The sequence below is a fragment of the Ictalurus punctatus genome, chromosome 3 (genome assembly GCF_001660625.3).
Source record: "Ictalurus punctatus breed USDA103 chromosome 3, Coco_2.0, whole genome shotgun sequence".
Lineage (NCBI taxonomy): Eukaryota > Metazoa > Chordata > Actinopteri > Siluriformes > Ictaluridae > Ictalurus > Ictalurus punctatus.
The window spans coordinates 27,758,711-27,779,964 of NC_030418.2; the positions used below are offsets into that span (position 1 = coordinate 27,758,711).

Below are 21,254 nucleotides of genomic sequence, written 5' to 3' on the forward strand. Positions count from 1 at the left end.
GAAGGCAAAATGAAGTATCAGAAAATCCTAGGAGAAAATGTCATGCCATCTCTGAGGAAGCTGAAGCTTGAGCGTCATTGGACCTTCCAACAGGACAATAATCCCAAGCATGCCTCAAAATCCACCAAGGCTTGGTTGCAGAACAAGTCCTGGAAGATTCTACAAGGCCATCACAGTCACCTGACTTGATCCCCATAGAAAATCTCTGGTGGGATTTGAAAAAGGCAGTTGCAGCACACAAACCCAAGAATATTACTGAACTGGAGGCCATTTCTCATGAGGAATGGAATAAGATTACTCAGGAATGCTGCCAGAAACTGGTGTCTGGCTATGCATCTCATTTGCTGCAGGTCATAACAGCAAATGGGTGCTCTACTAAGTACTAAAGATGCATTAAGTACTAAAGATGCTTGCCATGAAGGGGCATTACAAGTTGCATATTCAGTTGAATTTGGGGAAACCACTTGAAGCATTCGTTGTGTTGAACAATTTAAATTGCTTTTGCTTGATTTGTTCATTGCAAACAGCTGAAAGTCTGTAAATTTTGACAGTAAACCTGATTTGCAATAGGGGTTGAATAATTTTGATTGCAACTGTACATCCTGCCTGTGACTCATATACATGGACACTACAGTGTGATTGCAGGCTGTGGCACAGAATGTAGTTGCATCCTTAGTCAACATACCTATAAGTTAATCCCACATGTTCTACTGCGACATGCTTTCTGGAAGAGGTAGGAGAGCATTAAGCAATCATAAAGGATAACTAAAACAGGTGGGCTGAGGACATGCCCTATTTTTCTACTGCTTCATTATCAGCTGACTTGAGTTTTTTAGGCAATCTATATTACAGGAATTTGACAGACGCTCTATCGACTTATTTCATTTATACAACTGAGCAGTTGTGGGTTAATATTTTGCTCATGAACTGGGAAGTGCTGGGATTTTAAGTCACAGTCTTCAAAGTCCAATATCATAACCACTGAGCTTATATCATACCTTGCTAAACTTTTTGCTTTAGTCACTACAATGATTGCCCTCTGTTGCTCACCAAGCCACATTTTCTATTTGTTTTGGGTGGTGGCTCAGTATTCCTCAGAGAAAACAGCTGTGGTAGTGGTGGGTTTGCCTGCATCAACTGTCTTTGCCTTTCTTAACCGTATTTATGCTTTCTTCTGCCTGCACATCTGCCAGCACATCTGTCTTAGGATTAGGCAGTCTTTGCTTTTTTAATGGGCTGGTGGGGAAAGTCACAACTCTAGTCTTGAGTAACAGAAGAAGGAAGAGTTCTCCATTTCTCTCAACCCCAAGCAGTTCACTCAACCTCACAGCTACCAAATATCAAAAAGCTTTGTGAGCCATTTCAGCTTTAAGAGTTTCTTTAAGAGAATCAAGTCAAACTTGATGAGAGATTCCAGTGTTTAGCTCAGGAGCTTTCACTAGATTACTCTGGAAGAATAGTAGCATTGCCCTTTAATTAAAAACAACATAGGTCAAAGAAGTTACAGTGTAAGCATTGCATTGTTATATAATTTAACCTTTTTGACAATTTTCTTCTTTCAAATCAGATGCGACAGTCAGTCATATGAACTTTTATAAATCAAACTTAGGATTTATTTGAGCTAAAACTAAAAATAAGATCAGAATAAGAATATATAGTTAAACATCTATACTCCTAATACACGTATTTCTTCTGACACATGTTATATTTGCATAAACAGATTCAGAAATTCAGAAATTGCCTTGTCCAAGTATGTCAGCAAATAACAGAATGTGATAAATGAGCAATGGAAGAAGGACCTCACCACATTGTTTACGAAGAGGGGAAACAAGAGAGTATTAGCAGGTTAGATGATGGTAGGAATATCCTTTTTGATTTTCCCCAATACCAAAATTATAAGAATATTATAAATAACTGGAGGGGAAATAGCTATCTGATAATCTGATAATAATTTCCTTCACAAGTGTATTCTATGAAGCTTTATTTTGTAACCAGAAAAATCTGTTGATCTGTAATGTGTAGCTCATGCTTACAGTGTAGTAGTAGTAGTGGTATTCTGAGTAACATGGAGAGGCTATTGCTCACAAATACCATTAATGTCATGCTAATTTTAAAGCATTTTAAAATAATAGATATGTAATAGATATCTACCCATTCTGATAACAGTACTAAAATCAGATCCTAGTTCAGCAGTGCTACTTTTCAATGCTTTATAAATAAATAAAAACAACCATCAAAAACAAAAACATACTGATATTAACTTGAGTGATGGGGAAAGGGACATCACTCCACTCTTCATATATGACAGATTCTCTTAGTGGTATTAAAGCTGCATACATGCATCACTGGAACAAAATACAGACATCCAGAGATGAACACATTAAGCCTTACATTTGCTCACAATCCTCAAATACATATTTCTATGATCCTTTTTTTTTTTTTTTTAACAAAAAGGGGTTTGTTATTTTTATGCTGCAGTGGTTGAGCAGTAGTGATAATTAGCATGGAATTAGATTGAAAAAGGTAAGGAGAGTTGTATGCGTTTGTGAACTTTTTTGTGTTTTTGGACTACTCTCAAACAGAATTTTTTTTTTTTTTTTTAAAGATGAACACTTTTTTTTTTTTTTTTTTTAAAGATGAAATGGGACAGCAGTAAAGCACCTACTATAACAGAAAACACTCAAACCAGGTACACTCAAAACGGAGCACACTTAACTGGGTCAATTGACACAAAGCACACTCATACATATTCAGATTTTTTTTTTAAACAGTGAAGCTATTAAAACTACAAGGAAGGAGGGATGTATTCAAATGACAGTTAATGTACTGAGATTTTGAATAAACTGAAAGTGGTTAACTATCCACTGATAAAGATTTGACCTCTAGAAATAACATTTGTGAGATCTTACCTGCAGAAAAGAACTAGAACATGATCAATATGCTAACTGTCTCAAAACGAGGGACATTTTCACACTTATCCTTCCGACATATAGCTTTACACAGGTGCACCTTCCCTACAGAGAATTAGAGGTGTTGCTTGAATTCAAATGACAGTCAGATTTATCTTATGAGACATTATTACAAGCTGGACCTTAAGAGAAATGTTCTGAACTGCCAACACTTTAGCTACACTACCCAACTTCGAGACTTCACTGGAAGGTCAGTGCTGCATCAACAGAACAATGCTGTTCCAAAAGCTTACAAGGGAAGTTATCTCTTGTAGACTGTATGTGACCTTTGGCACACAGGCATGGATGGTTCACAGGAGTGTTTTTACAGTGGGAGGTTATATACAGGTGGTTATCTGTATGCATAAAACATCACTAAAACCATCTACGCTTTCCTAAGTGTAGTGCCTGCCTACATTTTTTTAAACTTCTTTTCTAAATATATAAATGGGACAAAGGTTTATAATCTAACAACTTGGTCTCAGGGTCGTACAAATATTATATGACTGAAATGCTATGATTTTTTATTACTGTTTTTAACTGAAAATTTCATACAGAAGACAAAGGCTGGTGTAGCACTAATTAGTGAAAATGTAGTGAGGCCTTAATATTGAACTTTAAGAATTAATGGAGGTGGAGGTGAGGAGGACAATAGACAAGATGAATTAAATAATTTGTATGCACTGCATATAGGACAGGAAATGCTGTGGAATTAGATCTAGATGCCCATTTGATCATTATGGATGCTGTGGATATCCACATATGCTGTGGATATATGCATTGCATATAGGACAGGAAATGCTGTGGATAGCATGTAAGTTAGAGCGCTAGAACCAACAAAATTGGTGTTTGATGGGAAGGTGCCATGTTTATATTTTGGTATTTTGATAACTGCGGAAAGGTTAGATTATTACACCAGGGAACTCATTTGTTAATTTAGCAATTCCTTCACCAAGCACAAACTGTGTATGCTGGAAATGTGAAAAGAGAATGAATAGAGAAAGAGGAGGGGCAAGTGATTACGAGACAGAGATGCTTTCCAAAGCTGCTTTCTGAAGCAGAATGTGGAGGGGAAAGGGACAACGAGAAACAGGGCCAGAAAGACAGCTGGACTGAGGGTTGGATATTGATGGTAATGTAAGTAATAATCACAATGGAAGCAGGAAGCATGGATACTCTCAACGTCCCACAGGATAAGATTGTAAAAAAGGTGAGCATTTTGTCTTTTCTTTATATTTATATTACTTGTACTTGTACATTTTCTTTAGAACATACGGTTACATTTTCACACTGTGATTATAAATTATTAGTAAAGTTACTTCAGCACTTGATTATAATGTGCAACACAGTTTGGAAGTTTGTTGCCCTCACACTATTTGATTAAAAATAGTCTCACATGACCAGATATTATTTGAAGCTTTTTAAGAAAGATTTTTTTTTTTTGAGATTTCTGAAACTCTAAAACTGTTTATGTTTGTGGCTTTAAATTGCCGTGTATTATGTAAATAGTAATCACAGGTGGTTCATTTATTAGTCAATGTTCTTAAATAAAAAATATCACACACTTTGCAAGTTCCTGGGCATTTTTACTTTATTTAAACTGCAAATCGGGAAATTCATGTTGTTGACAGTTGCATTCCAACTAATATTTCATTCCATTTTTAAATCATATAATTTGACAAGGACTCCCCCACTTAGTTGAGTATAGCCTAGTGAGATTATGCTTTTTCATTCTGGATCCATTAATTTCTTACTTTACTTAATGATTTTGAGTATTAGGACCATTTTTTGCCAGATGATTTTAATTCCCTGGTTTGTCTCCATGCAGGGATCAATTAAAAACAAGGTTGAGAAACTGAGGAGATGGAGCACCGCCCCAGGTGGGAGCTTCCAACACCCGTCCAAAATGAAGACCCTCAGCTTGAGGTCACCCACAGAGGCAGAAGAAGACCTACGTAATGACGAGACTGAGCGGAGGAAACTCAGACCTATGGTGGCGTCTGTTTTTGGTCAGGTATAAAAAAAAAAAGCAGCGGGGTCATGGCATTGGCTCTAAGACAATTTTTGTACAGGAGATACTTTGGTAGCCATCCTCTGACATATCATTGTGATTCTTGGTGATTATGTGCAGTGAGTGGTACACATCTAGGTGTTTTTGGTCATTTCCACTAAGTTTAATCATAGATTGTTTCTTATTGTTGTCTGAGAGTGCAAAGGCTGCAAAAACTGAGCGCATAAAGCATACAATACATGTCATCTTTTGCTTTGGTTGTCATCTGTGTGTCTCAGATCTCTCAGATCTCAAAGATCTTAAAGGGCATTTGCTCTCAGGTCACAATGGTGAAATGAAGGTTATTTATTGACTCAGTGCAGAGAAAAAAGTTTGGAATAAAGAGCGATTGTGCATTTGCTGGTCCACTGGTAAGGTCTGTGTGCTTGTAAACATGAACAATGAGTTTGCAGCTTCCATTCTTGTGTGAATCTGTGTCATGGAAAATAAGGGAGAGAAGTCCTAATGCCGGGCTGAGCATATGGACAGAGCATTTGTTGTTTCTGGCTTCATACCCAGTGTGCAGCTTTCTTATGTTTGCTCCATATGTGCTGCCAGCCTGGAATTCTTGATATACTCATCACCTTTCAGCTGTGAATGGCTTCACAGTACCTGTCGAGAGTAGGTAGAGAGTAATGACTCCCACTGAAATAGCTGAGCTAGAGCTTCTAAGAATAAAACAACTCATTTGTGTAATTTTCTCGAGTCAATTCATATTAGCATAAAAGACACTTTTGCTGCCAATCCTGAGTTTGGTTACTGTCAATGAAGAGTTTCCCATAGTCTCCTAAAATGTGTGGTTTTCTCCAGTTTGCTGTTACCTCCCAAAACATGCTGGTAGGTGGATTGATGACCCTAAATTGCCACTAAATATGAGTGTGTGCATAGTGCTCTGCTATGGGCTGACGTCCCATCCAGGGTGTATTCCCACCTCGTATTATAACCCTGCACAATATAAAGAGGTATGTCCTGCAAACTGCATACCAGGGTATACTCCAGCTTTGTACCCAGTGTTTCTATCTTTAGCTCTGAATTGCTGAATTGCATCATGTAAACTGAATGCATAAATGAATTCATTAAAAAAACAAATTAGTTAAAGTTAAAGGCAAAACTTTGATCTGAGTAATTTACATCAATATGTATTCTAAAATAATTTACAGGCTGCTTACCTCTAAGCCTAAATTTCTGGCAAGCATTCTTATGTGTGTTCAGGCATCCTCTACATCTCCACTGAGATGATGAAAGAAGATGTGTGTGACAGATTTAAATGCACAAATTATTTGTTGCCCTTAAAGGCAAGTCGGGGCAGGATTACAGCATTAGTCACCAACCTTGTTGGATTTTACACACACAAAAAAACTGATAAGAAAGATTAGAAGGCTGGATGTTATGTTGGATCTGTAATGTCACTCCCTGGCTGTAATGTTACATAATGGCATAAGGTTGTATAAGCATTGTAAAAAAAAAAAAAAAAGCAATGCATTCCAGTCAACAGTGATAAACCAATGTTGTTACCATTTTACTATGACTCAAAAGAGGTTGTAACTTTACAGCACTGGTTAGTTTTTAATTGACACCAATCAACCCATCCATTTCACCCACTGAGTATTGCTCCTCTGTTTTTCGCTCTTTTTCTCACCCACTCACCCTTCAGCCATTTGGGCTTTGCTGTAATCCACTGGCAAACCACCTGTGTGTGGACTATGACCCAAATCCCAGATAATAAAACATAACACACACACACACACACACACACACACACACACACACACACAGAGTGAGAGAGAGAGAGAGAGAGAGAGAGAGAGAGAGAGAGAGAGAGAGAGATTTACACAAGGCATTAGTAACAAAATGAGATGCACTAAATCTTGTTGTTTGTAGAATGGGAGCCAGAATTGTCTGGCATAGCCCTTATTCACGGAGCAGAGTTCTGCTTGTAACCCTAATCAGTTTGGCAGATAAATCATTATTTATACCATTTACAGATTCTCTCATTTGCTTTCACACATTTCAACTGTCAAATGTACTAAAATTTCTTTAAAAAATAAATAAATAAATAAATAAAATTATTTAAAAAAAATCTTTTTAAAACCTTTTTCAGATCTTCCAAAATTGTTAACAAAACAAGACTACTTGATGTTTTAAGCAGACACTACCTTCAAAAACATGATCACTTAATTAATTATTGATTATTAAAAATGAAGATTGCTAATTTACACACAATCTGATACAGTGTGTGTGTGTGTGTGTGTGTGTGTGTGTGTGTGTGTTGTAGGTGATTTACAAATAGTCCATTAATAATATCCAGTATTATGTTTGGAATGTTCAGTAGTCCTATTTAAAATGATTAGTAGTCCTGTTTGGAGTGTTCAGTAGTTCTATTATTTCAAATGTTCAGAATGTCCAGTCATCCTGTTTGGAGTGTTCAGTAGTCCTGTTTGGAATGTTCAGTAGTCCTGTTTGGAGTGTTCAGTAGTCCTGTTTGGAATGTGCACTGGTCCTGTTTGGAGTGTTCAGTAGTCCTATTTCAAATGTTCAGAATGTCCAGTCATCCTGTTTGGAGTGTTCAGAAGTCCTGTTTGGAATGTCCAGTAGTCCTGTTTGGAATGTCCACTGGTCCTGTTTGGAGTGTTCAGTAGTCCTGTTTGGAGTGTTCAGTAGTCCTGTTTGGAGTGTTCAGTAGTCCTGCTTGGAGTGTTCAGTAGTCCTGTTTGGAGTGTTCAGTAGTCCTGCTTGGAGTGTTCAGTAGTCCTGTTTGGAGTGTTCAGTAGTCCTGCTTGGAGTGTTCAGTAGTCCTGTTTGGAGTGTTCAGTAGTCCTGTTTGGAATGTGCACTGGTCCTGTTTGGAGTGTTCAGAAGTCCTGTTTGGAATGTTGAGTAGTCCTGTTTGGAGTGTTCAGTGGTCCTGTTTGGAGTGTTCAGTAGTCCTGTTTGGAATGTCCAGTAATCCTGTTTGAAATGTTTAGTATTCCTCTTTGAAGTGTTGGGTAGTCCTGTTTGGAGTGTTCAGTGGTCCTGTTTGGAGTGTTCAGTAGTCATGTTTGGAGTGTTCAGTAGTCTTGTTTGGATTGTTCAGTAGTCCTGTTTGGATTGTTCAGTAGTCCTGTTTGGAATGTTCAGTAGTCCTGTTTGGAGTGTTCAGTAGTCTTGTTTGAATTGTTCAGTAGTCCTGTTTGGAATGTCCAGAATTTTCAGTTGTCCTGTTTGGAATGTCCAGAATGTTCAGTAGTCCTGTTTGGAATGTCCAGAATGTTTAGTAGTCCAATCTGAAATGTTCAGTAGTCCCACTTAGAAGCTCTTTAGCTAAGCATTGTCTGGCAGGTGCTGTCAAGAAATATTTCATTAAATAAATGATTGTTTGGTTTTTCATATAAACTGCATACATGAAAAACATTTATTTATGTTGTAGTGTTTCTGTCTGATTTGAAAATTGTTACATCTACAGCTGTGCTTTAGTTTTTAGCACCATCTTATTATTTGTAAATTTGGATGGGTTGTTGGTGGCCTGGTCTTAATCTGCCAGCTGGTGGTGAAATAAGTGCACTACAGTGTATGTGTATCATTTATTTCAGTGTATACAACGACAGGAGCCCTCTAGTGGTTCGAATTATATACATGCCAAAGTAAAAATATGCACTACACTGAAACAAATCAGTTGGAAACTTCACTCCCCATCCAGATTACAGGATTAAGTGTGTGAGCATCTGTGTTCAGTTAGCATTTAATATTGTGTGTATGTAGGGTCTATAAATTACCTTACAATTTCTGGTGACCTGTTGCCGATAAACGCTTGCAGAGGTGTAAACAAACGTTTTAAAAGCAACAATATTAGTACAATTAAGTACAATTTAAGTACAACACATTTGGTAATAGTGTGATTTCCTATAGTACAGAAATGTTTTTCATTGCTATGTGGATGAACAGCGATTTATCATTTTGAAACGTATAGTCTAGTTTAAAAAAAAAATAAAGAAATATTTTTTGCAAGTAATCCTTCTATGTAGTTCTTGTAAGGGTAAAATGCAACAATGCTGAATGCTGTCTGCAAAACCCGAGGGGATCAAATTGTATTTTTGCAGGCTGTGGCTCTGTAATATACTAATAATTTATCTGGACAGGGGAACTCATCTTCCTGCTTCATATGGGCAGAGGTAAGGGAATGCCGGCATCGTTTAGATATATTCCTTTCAGCCCTTTTTAAACAGTGGTCAGGCTAAATGTAAGGACAAATGTTAGCTTTTGGAGCAATGTTTAAGTCTTGTGACGTAAATTGGTGCTAGAACACTTTTGGATTAAACACAAAGCATTCAATTTATTAGACAAAGTACTAGCAAGACTCTTTCTTGTCTATTCAAATCTTTTTTTAGTCAGTTCTCATTCTTTTTACCCTTCTTCTTGTGTCCCAAAACCACCACCTAGCTAGCCTCATCTTTCACTTCATCGGTTGCTCTTTCTTTCATCCCTGCACCTTATCTTCATTTTCTGTCAGTGGAATTTATCTCTATCTCTGTTGTTTGGTCTTCAGCAGTCCTGCTGGTGCCAGTCCAACTTCTCTCTCTCTCTCTCTCTCTCTCTCTCTCTCTCTCTCTCTCTCTCCCTGTGTGTGTGTGTATTTGTTTACTTTGTCAGCACTCAGCTCCTGTCATCAGCACCAATGTGATTTCACTCGCTGTGTAATCTCAAATTTTCCAGATTTAACAAACCCTCCAGTGTCCCCATATATCCTCATCCCCACCTTCCTCCATGTCACCCCTCCCATTTCCCTCTCTATCTCTCTCTTTCTCTCTCCATTCATCACCTTCATGCTGATGCGGAATCAGTAGCTTGTAGTTCTATATAGTAGAAGGTATATTTTTGGAAAGAAAAAAATAACCTACATTGACAAAGTGAGGCAGAAAACTCTATGCTGAAAGGATGAAACGTGACAGAGAGAAAATGGACAACAAATCCAAGACGAAGGTAAAGAGATTAGAACAGGTTAGATAACCGGATAGCTGCTTTCATCATCTGATGTATAGAACTGCAAAGGAGATCTAAAGTTTGTCTAATATCCGATCACAGGAAGTAAGAGTGAGTTAAGGGGAACGAAGGAGGGAGCAAAGGGAGGGAGTGAGAAAAAAGTTGAAGGCAGGGGGATGTAGAGCAAAAACTGGGAATGGGAGCCAAGCCATCCAAAAGAGATAATATGATAAAGGTAAGACATGTCCAGTTTTCTTTTATATATATATATATATATATATATATATATATATATATATATATATATATATATATATATATATATATATCTGACCATACTGGAAAAGAGAAAAAGAAAAACGTGTGATCTAGTGGTAGAATCTTAATGCAAATCGTAACACCATCAACGTATTTGAATGCCTTTTAGAATGCATTGTATAGTCAGTTGTTTGAAATCGAAAGCTGTATTTCAAACTGTGTGCTATACCTTTAAGCAGCACAGCTGGCTAATCTCATTAAACCAATAATTACTACTGCGGGGATAATAAAGCTGTGAGCTTGGTGTTTGATTGCTGGATAAATGGCACTTGGCTCTGTTCTGACTGTTTGGTTCCTGCTAAAGGGTGTTGTGCCCCTAGACTCTGGCACAGTGGCGATGCTTGGAGTGCTGCAGGGTACAAGGGGTGAAAACGATGAGGATGAGGAGTCAGGGAGTGAGAGAGAGTTTGATGAGCCCCTATGTGCTCTGGTCCAGAACTGTACCATGCTGCACAACATCTTAGGTCCTGCCTGCATCTTTCTCCGACAGGGCTTTGCTCAGTCCCAGCTTGTATGTACACACACACACACACACACACACACACACACACAGGCATACTCACATACTTTCATACATGCACTATACACTATAGCAGTTCCTCTTTCAGCTAATTGCTATGCCTTTACATAAAATCCAATGTGTTAGTGTTTCTAACATCTGGAGTATCAAACTACTTTTTTTTTTTTTACAACAGTAAGTACATTGTGTATCCACACTGTACATAATTGCATATATGCTTCATGGCCTCCACCTTCCAACAGTGTGACTGCCAAAATGGAAAAGGACTCAGGAAGTTCATGGGGCTGAGAGCCACTGCTATTAAGTATCTGGCATGACTGGCATGATGTGTTTACATATCAACACATTTGAACAACACATGCACACAGTTATTTATCCCCCAAACGCTAATATATGTTGACATCCCTGACCATATGTCGGTTCGTCCATTTGTTTCACCTTCTCAATCTCCAGTCATTCCTTCATAACCACCACATTCCAGAGTTTCCCTCCCCCTTCAGCCCAACATCATCACCTCTCTCCTGATGAACCCTGAGATTGGATACTTGTCTACTGACAAGCAGCTTTTCATGTGAGTTTGTTTTTAAATGTGTGTTAATGTTCCACAGCGCTGAAGGACTCTAAAGACAATTGTTTTAATCCTGCAATTACGATCATGTTAATTCAAAGCATAAGTCTTCCTTCATGTCCGAGCTTCAGCACTGACCTCACACTGCCTAAAATGTGACTAGTTTCCATTGGCTTTATACACATAATTGAGTTCTAAAATGAAAATGCATGTAAAACGTTTGAGTTTTGCTTCAGACAGCTCAATTTTATTATGTTAGAATTTCTGATATAAAAATAGTTTCATTTTAAAAATGTTGTTGGATTGTGTTGGGTTGTTCTCCATGTTTCTTTCATATATATCAATTGCCTGATAAAGGTGACAAAAACAATATGGACAAAATCTGCACACAAAACAAAGCTTAATGTTTCTTAGCTTCTTATCATTCTAATCTCCACACTCAAAGCTGACTATATATATATATATATATATATACACACACACCACACACACACACAAACACATACATATATTACGCTGCCTTTAGTTCATCATACAGTTAAATTTGTTGTGCTGCATCGAATTTTCTTGGACTGGCAGCCAGTCATGTGGTTTTAGCACATATTGTTAAACTGGGAAATTTAAATGCAATAAACATGTGGTTAACTTGATTATCAGGATTATTATTAGGATCCTTTCCACCTCCTGGTCATGACAATTATACTCTTGATATATTTGCAATATAGATGTTTATTTCCATCTTTGCTTACTTCAATTGTACATGATCATATCATCCTACCTATGTGTTAAAGTATGTGATGAGTATGTCATAAAGAGAGAACACAATTTTGGCCAGAATTTGGTTTTGGCAGCTTGACAGAATTCACACACAGTGACATTTGCACTGCATACATGATAAAATAAATAACAGGTCCCAGCCTATGCTATCTGATAGTCCTTTAAGTGTATTGTGTGTTGTTGAACATTTGAATGTGATTACTAATGACAGTAACTTACGTAATGCCAACTGTTCCCTGACTGCCTGTGCACTTACTAAATGAAACATTTAGCAGAAACAAAGGATCTGAGCTTTAATATGTAATACTTGATCAATATACACGACTGCATGAGAATCCCACTATCCTTTTTAGTATGGCTAGTGAACTACACCCACTCATTCCTTTAAATTTATAGCAGATATTATACTGCTCTCTCAACTCTCTCTCTCAAAGAGAGAGAGAGAGAGAGAGAGAGAGAGAGAGAGAGAGACAGTGTGCTCCTGATTGGTCTCTCTTTGTGCTAACTAACCTATCAGTTTACTCGGTAGGCGGGCTTTGCAATCTACCTCTCTCTCTCTCTCTACCTCTCTCTCTCTCTCTCTCTCTCTCTGTGTGTGTGTGTGTGTGTGTGTGTGTGTGTTAAATTGCATTTTAATTGCATTCAAATGTGTGTGTACTTTCAAATACTCATGTATCTGTGCATTATGTAAGCATGCTGGCGAGTATTTGAACATGTTCAAGCTCCATTAGTTGCCTGGTTGTAATCTGCCAGCTGCAGCCTTGCCAATTCACAACAGTAATAATCCTAAATATGCAGAGATTCAGCCAGGAGGTCACACTCAGTCACTGCCAAAACAGAGGCTCAGTCCATCCTATTACAGCTTAAATCTATTTTTATCAGATAAGACAAAATAATAAATAAAGAATTGCGGGTGGTTTTCATGGACAAGTAAGACAGTGAATTAGATTTGGAACAATTAAAAAGTAGAAGAGGAGTAGAATATTAACAAAAGACGAATAACCTAAATAAATAATGTATCTATTAAATATTAGACAGAGTCTTATTTAACAAACAAAACACAAGACATTATATAGTGCCACATATATTAGACCATTTGTCATCTCAGAAATATGATTTTTAAAATTTTAAACTCCTGGTAACTATTATTTAAACCTTTCAATTTAAATTCTTTATGGATGGTAGTTACTGTTTGGGAAATGCATCATATGAGCTCAGTTTGTGATTTCATGAAATACCAAAACTTGCATGCAAAACTAGCCAGTAATTTTGCTCCAATCATTTTGATTAGTTTGGTATATTTTAAAGTTTTTCTCAATTTAGCACTAGTTATGACTTTTGAAAAACAGCACCAAACCCCTATTGCATCTGTTGATTAACAAAATTAATTAGACACAAATGTTGAAAACAGACAAAAATATTAAACAGTGATTAAACAAATTAACTAATAATTGCATAGATCCCCCCCACCCCACCCCCCAAGTGGGAGCTAACACCATTTTAAACCTCATTAATACACTTATTATATTGTGGACCTTTTCATACTGTGCCTATACTATTCCCAAAATAGCCCCACAGCATTGTACACCCTACACCATGCTTCACTGATGGAATGCAGGGGGTTTGTTCGTGATATCCAGGTTTGCATGAGCATAATATCCAAAAAATCTTTATTTATTTTTATTCATTTATTTATTTATTTATTTACTTTTTCCAATCTTGTGAGCTTGGAAAAAATCTTTTGAAAGAGCCATTTAACAACAATCTATTCTGTATTCTGAATAGCAGGAAGTATTTTTATATATGTAAAGATAAGTAGAACTAGTAAACTATAATTAATTTCAATTCAATGCTATTTAAGTGTTTTATTTGAATGTTACTGTCAGGTTTTCCACATAATGAAGGTTAGAGAGAGAAATAGTTTGCAGGTTTTGTATGCTAGCAAAAATCACTTGTCTGCCTCTCTCTCTTTATTAAAAGCGCTTATCTGCACTTGCATCCGTCCTAACCAGGGAGAGATACTTTGTATATTTCGTATATCACTAATTGGATAATTGGATGTGACAGATCTAGGTCAAAAGTCATCATCAAATATAATTATGTTGACGGGTGAAAGGTCATCACCAACTGTCATTTTCTTAACAGTTGTCGTTAACGGTCATCATCATCAAACCTAATTATGTTGAGAGTTGTATATCAAAGATAATGTTATATACATTCTGCACTTATGGTCTGCACTTAGATCAATCAATCCTAATTATGTTGAGAGAATCACTCCAAAGATAATATTACATATGATCTACACTTATGTCATTAAAGGTTATTAGCAACCGTCATTATCTTAACAGATGAAAGTTAAAAATGGATAATGTTTTATGTAATAAAGGTTTGTTTTAATCTGTTGCGTCCCCCCCCCCTCCACACACACACACACACACACACACACACACACACACGCGCGCACACACACACACACACACACACACGCATACACACACCCACAGAGAAGATAACCACTGACCAATCAGAACAAAAGAAATTAAAACGCTACATCCAGTAGGTGGCGGTAAATCAATGAGAATTATTTTTATTTTATTTTATTTTTTTTTACAAGTAAAAATATAAAAATAAAATCTATAAAGTTCTGTAATATATTCAGCCAGGTGAATGTGGTACTTCCAGGTTTATTATAATATCAATGTCATTATAATATACTATGTTTGATGTTGGGCAACTTAAACACTAATGATGAAATCATGCAGTGATGTAGTTTGAGGCCACAGCTTAGTGACGTAAAGCAGAGGGTTTATTTCACAGGCTTCTCTCCGATAAATAAAAAGGACAGCAATAATAATAATAATAATAATAATAATAATAATAATAATAAAACAATGGCCATCAAAAATAAGTAAATAAATAAATAAGCTAATAAATAAATAAGAGAAGCTGCTGTTGATTCTGAGATCCTTCACTATGAGCTGATTCTAAGAATGCTGGAATTCCGTGATGCTGGAATTCTAGAGATTCGGGTCTTTATAAAACAGCCCTGTGTGAACGCTCATCATCATCACGGCCTTTTACAAAGAAAATTACAGATCTGATATGAGTTTTGAGAGAGAGAGGAGTGCAGCCCTGACAATGTGCAGTGTGCTGAACGACATACGGTTGGAGGAGGAGCTATGCGACGCGGTCCTCAGAGTGGACGAGGTGGAATTCAACGTCCACAAGACCGTCCTCTGTGCGCACAGCCCATATTTCAGGTAAAAGCAAGAAAACCCCAATCACATTTATTCGTAAAAGTGTTAGCTAATGGGAAAAACTATACAGCAGATGAGCGAAGGGTGAAATGATGTGACTAAAAAGAGAAAACTGAGTAATAAAAAAAAAACGATATAATACAGCAGCTAATAAGTAGAGTAAAATAAAACCAGTTCATAACTAGACAGGAAACTCAGTAAAACTTTCACATCACCACCATAGCAACTCGTGATGCACTGAGATTACAATAATTCACTGACGTACAGTGTTTGTAAATACACAGATCCTCTTTAGTTGGTCGCTAATACCCTCATCGACACCATCGTACATCATCTCGTGTTTGCACTGTACCTGAGCGAACACACTTGATCGGCTACTCTGATTGACAGGCCAGAGACACGCCCTCTATTTAAACTCTCTAAAAATACAGCTTTCACATCACCATCATCATCATCATCAGGATTCCAATTCGTGATTTCCAGACTATAGAGCAAACTGTTGTTCCTAATATGTTTCCTCTTCCTGATATTCCAGAACCCTGTTCATGACAGGGAGCAGCTCAGATCAGAAGGTGTACACCATGACGAATGTATCTCCAGACATTATGGCGATTATAATCCATTACATCTACACCCAGGAGATTCGAGTCACCACTGATAACGTGCAGGCTGTGTTGGTCATGGCCGATTACCTGCTCATGCGAGACCTTGTTCGTGACTGCTACGACTTCCTGAACGCACATCTCAGCCCGGAAAATCGCTTCAGGATTTGGCAGGACGCCGACGTTCACTTGTACAGGGAGCTGTAGGATCAGGCCTACACCTACACGTTGCACATCACGTCCTGGACATGAATATCGTTGAGCTGCTGTGTGATATCCGGGCTTCCCGACGTACACCGTCCTGTATGATGACCTTCTCTAGACGTGGAGCTTTTAAAAACGCTATTAAACTACATCCCATTGGCAGAACCTCTGTCTCCGGCTGTTTATTTCAAACGAGTTTATTCGTAGAACCGTTCCGGAGAGGTGAGGGGGTGATAAAACATCTGAGGCTGTTAAAAATCATTTCAAAATCAATGATCGTTTGAACTATGACTCACAAAAAAAAAAAAACCCACAACACTTTATTACAAAGGTTATCTTTTTATTGCAGTCCACATCTTGATTTTAGCCCCATACCCATAGCAAAGTGAACAGTGGCATGTTTTTTTTCTCCAGTGGATGTGACCCGGGACCGAGAACTTGAAAAGCACAACGTCTCCTTTTTCTGCATCAAAAAAATCTTTACATGTTCTAAAATTTTTTCTAATCTTCCCCAAAAAAAGAGTGAACTTTTTTCAGTTCATTAGGGCAAGCCATGTTGAAAGCTCATACATGTTGTGTTGTAAGTACAAAGTATTTTAAATCAAGAGGGTGGGTGTGGTCTTCTTCTTCTATAAAATTATGGTGTATATACCACCACCTACTGGATGTAGCATTTTAATTTCTTTTGTTCTGATTGGTCAGGGGGTATCTTCTCTGTGGGTGTGTGTGTATGTATGTCTGTGTGTGGGAACACAACAGATTAAAACAAACCTTTATTATATAAACCATTATCCATTTTTAACAACTGTTAAGAAAATGAGGGTTGGTGATGACCTATATCTGTTAAGATAATGACGGTTGCTAATAACCTTTAATGACATAAGTGTAGACCATATGTAATATTATCTTTGGAGTGATTCTCTCAACATAATATGATTGCTTGATCTAAGTGCAGACCATAAATGCAGAATGTATGTAACATTATCTTTGATATACAACTCTCAACATAATTAGGTTTCATGATGAGGACCGTTAACGACAACTGTTAAGAAAATGACGGTTGGTGATGACCTTTGACCTGTCAACATAATTATATTTGATGATGACCTTTGACCTAGACCTGTCACATCCAATTATCCAATTAGTGATATACGAAATATACAAAGTATCTCTCCCTATTTAGGACGGATGCAAGTGCAGATAAACGCTTTTAATAAAGAGAGAGAGGCAGACAATCCAAATCATAAGACAATAGCATGGTCAAAAACCGGTAATGGGTCAGGCAATCAACAAACAGGCAAAAACGATTCAAGGCAAGAATCGAGAACGAGACACCAGAAATAAGATCAAAGAACATGAATCAAAACGAGGAACAGGGAACAAACACTTGTTATGGTGATAACACTAATACTTCGCAAAGTCATTGTGTTCAAACAGTTTCTTTACACTGTTGTTGTGAGTGCTGTGAATTTGATGCAGGTGCGCGTGATTAGAATGAATGAGTGTTCTGGGAATTGCAGTCCATGGCGGCCCTGTTTGTAGGCCACAGTACAGGATGGGAAAGGTAGTCACTGGTTTGCTGTGACAGGACAGTTACTTGTTATTTGTTAAGTCACAAATTTTTGAACACACAGTATACACTCTCTGTGTACACACAGTACACACACATATCACTACATTAATACTTACAAACACATATCAAATTAAATGATGTTTGTAAAAATTTAAATCCATTTTTTATGATCTTGTTTCAATGTATGTAATAAGAGACAAAACAGCTATTCTATTCCCAAACCTAGCACCCTTCCATCTCTGTCACTCAGGTAATGTGTAATATTCCACTGTGTGTCCCAACATAAGTAGATTTAAGTTTCAATTTTCACACTGTAAACATGAATGGGTATACTTCTGTAAGTTTGGGGTGTGGTTCTGTCTGTCCTAAATTACTGTTTGTCTCTGTGTGTTTGTTGTAATTGGTAATCACTACAGGACAGAGATCTAAGGCCAGAAGAAATTGAAGGTACAATAATCTGTTACATTTCACCTTTCTCCTGTAACCATGATTATAACAAATAAAGGCTTAATAATCAGCGTCATCCGTCCATTAACCAATCTGACCGAAGCTCCCTTTTCTGTCCTTTTTTCTAGCCATTTCTCCATCCTCTCTCTGCTTTCACCCACTCTGTGCTAAACTGTAACCTTCAGTATCCTCCAGCTGCACACCGCTTAACCAATTCTTCTAAACATTCTCAAACCTATTAAACAAAGCTAACAACTCTTTCTCTCTTAGAGCTGAAGGAAGCCTTCAAGGAGTTTGACAGGGATAAGGACGGCTTCATCACCTGTAAAGATTTGGGCGAGTGCATGAGGACAATGGGATACATGCCTACAGAGATGGAGCTGATTGAGCTCAGTCAGCAAATATGTATGTACAACTGGATGCATGATGTAACACAGAGACAGATACTCAAGTTTACATTCGGAACAAAACATGGTCATAGGAAAATAATCAGCCTCGTGGTGGTGTGATGGCACTCAAGTTTAGATTATTTTTGTTAAAACAGCACATAAGTGCTCCCTCTTTTACCACAGCAATTTACCAGCAATTGCAATTTTTATTTTATTAATGAATGCCATGAGTTACATTTAATGTTGTGGAATGTCCATGAAACAAGTTAGTTGCTTTTATCGCTTGCATTATAGCATCTATATGCAGTCACTGCCTCACCAGAGTCTCTTTTTTTTTTTCTCTTAAAGTTAATAAGTAACAATAAAATGCAGCACAATGTTCTCTGTCCTGAACACCTTGTGCAAAATGTACTGATTGTGTACTGGAGACTCCTTCCATAAATGTTACATAATCATCTCATCATAGAAAGATTCACCATGTAAACAATTATACTTTTCTTTCTTAAAAAAGAAAAAACAAAACATTTTTGTATGTTTATTATAAGCCTTAGATTATTTAGGTCATCTGCTATACTAGTCCATGTGAATGAGATGTTACTACAACAACAACAAAAACCCAAAACACACAAACATAAAAACCAACACTAATATAAACCAGTGACTTAAATGCTGGCCATCCTGAAATAAAAAGCAAAAGTGGCAGGAAGAGTGTCGTGCATAATAAATTGCCAGTGAACATAAACAGAAGACTTCTTTCATGCTTTTATGTACTAAAGCACACAGACAGTCAATACACACAGCATGCACATGAACTGTTTCATGAATATTCAAATTCAGAAAAAACCTGTGCTGCTGTGCTGTCGTTGTTTAGGTGGAGGCCGAGTGGACTTTGATGATTTTGTGGAACTAATGGGGCCTAAAATGTTGGCTGAGACAGCAGATATGATTGGAGTGAAGGAACTGAGAGATGCTTTTAGAGAGGTTTGTGAATTGGTGTTCTACAAATCAATTAAACGAGGCTGATGCATATAAAATGCACAGTCAAATCTGTACCTTTTAATGAATTTGTTCCTCTCTCTGCCTCAGTTTGACTCTAATGGTGATGGTCAGATTAGTCTGGCAGAGTTGAGGGAGGCCATGAAGAAGCTGATGGGTCAGCAGCTGAACCAAAGAGAGATTGATGAGATCCTCAGAGACGTGGACCTGAATGGAGATGGCTTGGTCGATTTTGAGGGTGAGAGACAGAGCAGATATCGAATAGCTTGTGAAAAGCATGTATTATTCTACTGCTAATAAGATATTAGGGAGCATTTATTTCCTGGTTCTGATTCATGACCTTGCCAAAAATGTATAGTTTACATCTGCAAAAAAAATAAAATAAAAATAATAATAATTAAATTATTTTAATCTTTAAATGATTCATTTAACAGAATTCAATTACAATTCCATGTTTTTGAGAGGTTACATGGCTAGGAAAATGATAGCAGAGGCTGGAGTAGAATGATAGATGGTAAAGCTGCACTGCAAAATCCTCAGCATTGAATGAACCCTTAGAGGTCATTTATAACCTTTGAAAATCTTGAGACCTTGGAATTATAAGGCCATCTTTGAAAATTCTGTCATCTCAAGATGTCCAGCCATACTTCTGACCCTCAATAAGGTCACCGCAGGTTCTTTTATCTGCTTGTATTTTAAATGAATAATTTACTGTAAAACGTACCACATACATTCAGTAGTGTGTAAATAATGAAGTTACAACAAATGATGAAAGTCAACTAGAACTTTACAATGTTAAGATTTCGATTTCTTAAAAACGTTCTTTAAACCTTTTTATGTGGTGAATACTTTACTGTTATTTTTCTCTGCAGAGTTTGTGCGGATGATGTCTCGCTAAACCCACAAGTAAACAACAAAGACCAATAAATCTGTTAAATCCTGCTATGAAGAGAGAAATATTGCCCGTCTAAAAGAAAATAACCTAATGTAGTATATCTCATAATGCTCTGATCTTCTGTTTTTGTTTGATGTTTAATATAATGAAACTGAAAGATTCCATATAAAATCTCAAAGTTAAGAATCATCCGTGATCATGTATAATATTAAATGGTTATAAACACACAATTCTCTGGCAGTGAAAAAGAACGTAGGAAACTGGCTCACATCACACATTTCAACTTGATATTATATTATAATATATTTATTAATATAGTGACTGTAAATATTATTATAGTTGTTTTTTTTTGTTTGTTTAATTTAACTAGCCGTACATATTTATATAAATTATACAGTATATTTGGGCTTTAAATGACACAAAATATATCGCATATGTGGATCATTTAACTTTCATATGTAAACATTTCCAGTTACAAAAATGTTCATTTTTTCAAATCCAATCATCATTTGTTACAGGATCTGATATCCGATATATATTCTCTAATATCCGATCCACAGTTTTTTGCTGGTATGCTGTTTTTGTTTTTTGTTTAGTTTTTTTGTCTGGTACCAACATTGGTATCAGATCGGTGTCCTCTCTAACTCTGTTCTCTTCTATTCTATTTGTTGTTGTTGTTTATTTTATTTGATTGTCATTCATAATATAAGTTATCAGATTTGTAACTGTAGATATACATAATAAGATGAAA

The 21,254-nt window shown here is 36.9% G+C and overlaps 2 protein-coding genes across 4 annotated transcripts; both read left to right on the forward strand.

Moving 5' to 3' along the window:
• Positions 1–3,849: 3,849 nt before the first annotated feature.
• On the forward strand, positions 3,850–20,611 carry cabp2a (calcium binding protein 2a). 3 transcript variants are annotated; one of them, XM_017463130.3, is made up of 7 exons: positions 3,850–4,158; positions 4,777–4,962; positions 18,193–18,223; positions 18,494–18,628; positions 19,484–19,593; positions 19,699–19,846; positions 20,481–20,611. In XM_017463130.3, exons 1-7 carry the CDS (start codon positions 4,102–4,104, stop codon positions 20,504–20,506), a joined length of 693 nt encoding a protein of 230 aa, XP_017318619.1. In that variant the 5' UTR covers positions 3,850–4,101; the 3' UTR covers positions 20,507–20,611. The 3 variants fall into 3 exon arrangements, with proteins under 3 accessions (XP_017318619.1, XP_053535826.1, XP_053535827.1); XM_053679851.1 differs by lacking the exon at positions 20,481–20,611 and having other exon boundaries at positions 19,699–19,972; XM_053679852.1 differs by lacking the exons at positions 3,850–4,158; positions 4,777–4,962 and adding an exon at positions 10,463–10,786.
• LOC108262804 (kelch-like protein 10) lies at positions 15,150–17,463 on the forward strand. The gene is made up of 2 exons (XM_017463146.3): positions 15,150–15,400; positions 15,933–17,463. Exons 1-2 carry the CDS (start codon positions 15,243–15,245, stop codon positions 16,204–16,206), a joined length of 432 nt encoding a protein of 143 aa, XP_017318635.1. The 5' UTR covers positions 15,150–15,242; the 3' UTR covers positions 16,207–17,463.
• Positions 20,612–21,254: the final 643 nt, after the last annotated feature.

Bases quoted from the DNA above. Each gene is read 5' to 3' on its own strand.
- LOC108262804 (XM_017463146.3), top strand. From the start codon at position 15,243: ATGAGTTTTGAGAGAGAGAGGAGTGCAGCCCTGACAATGTGCAGTGTG. The intron at 15,401-15,932 runs GTAAAAGCAAGA...CTGATATTCCAG, and splicing joins GCGCACAGCCCATATTTCAG to AACCCTGTTCATGACAGGGA.
- cabp2a (XM_053679851.1), top strand. From the start codon at position 4,102: ATGGAAGCAGGAAGCATGGATACTCTCAACGTCCCACAGGATAAGATT. The intron at 4,159-4,776 runs GTGAGCATTTTG...GTCTCCATGCAG, and splicing joins AGGATAAGATTGTAAAAAAG to GGATCAATTAAAAACAAGGT. The intron at 19,594-19,698 runs GTTTGTGAATTG...TCTCTGCCTCAG, and splicing joins TGAGAGATGCTTTTAGAGAG to TTTGACTCTAATGGTGATGG.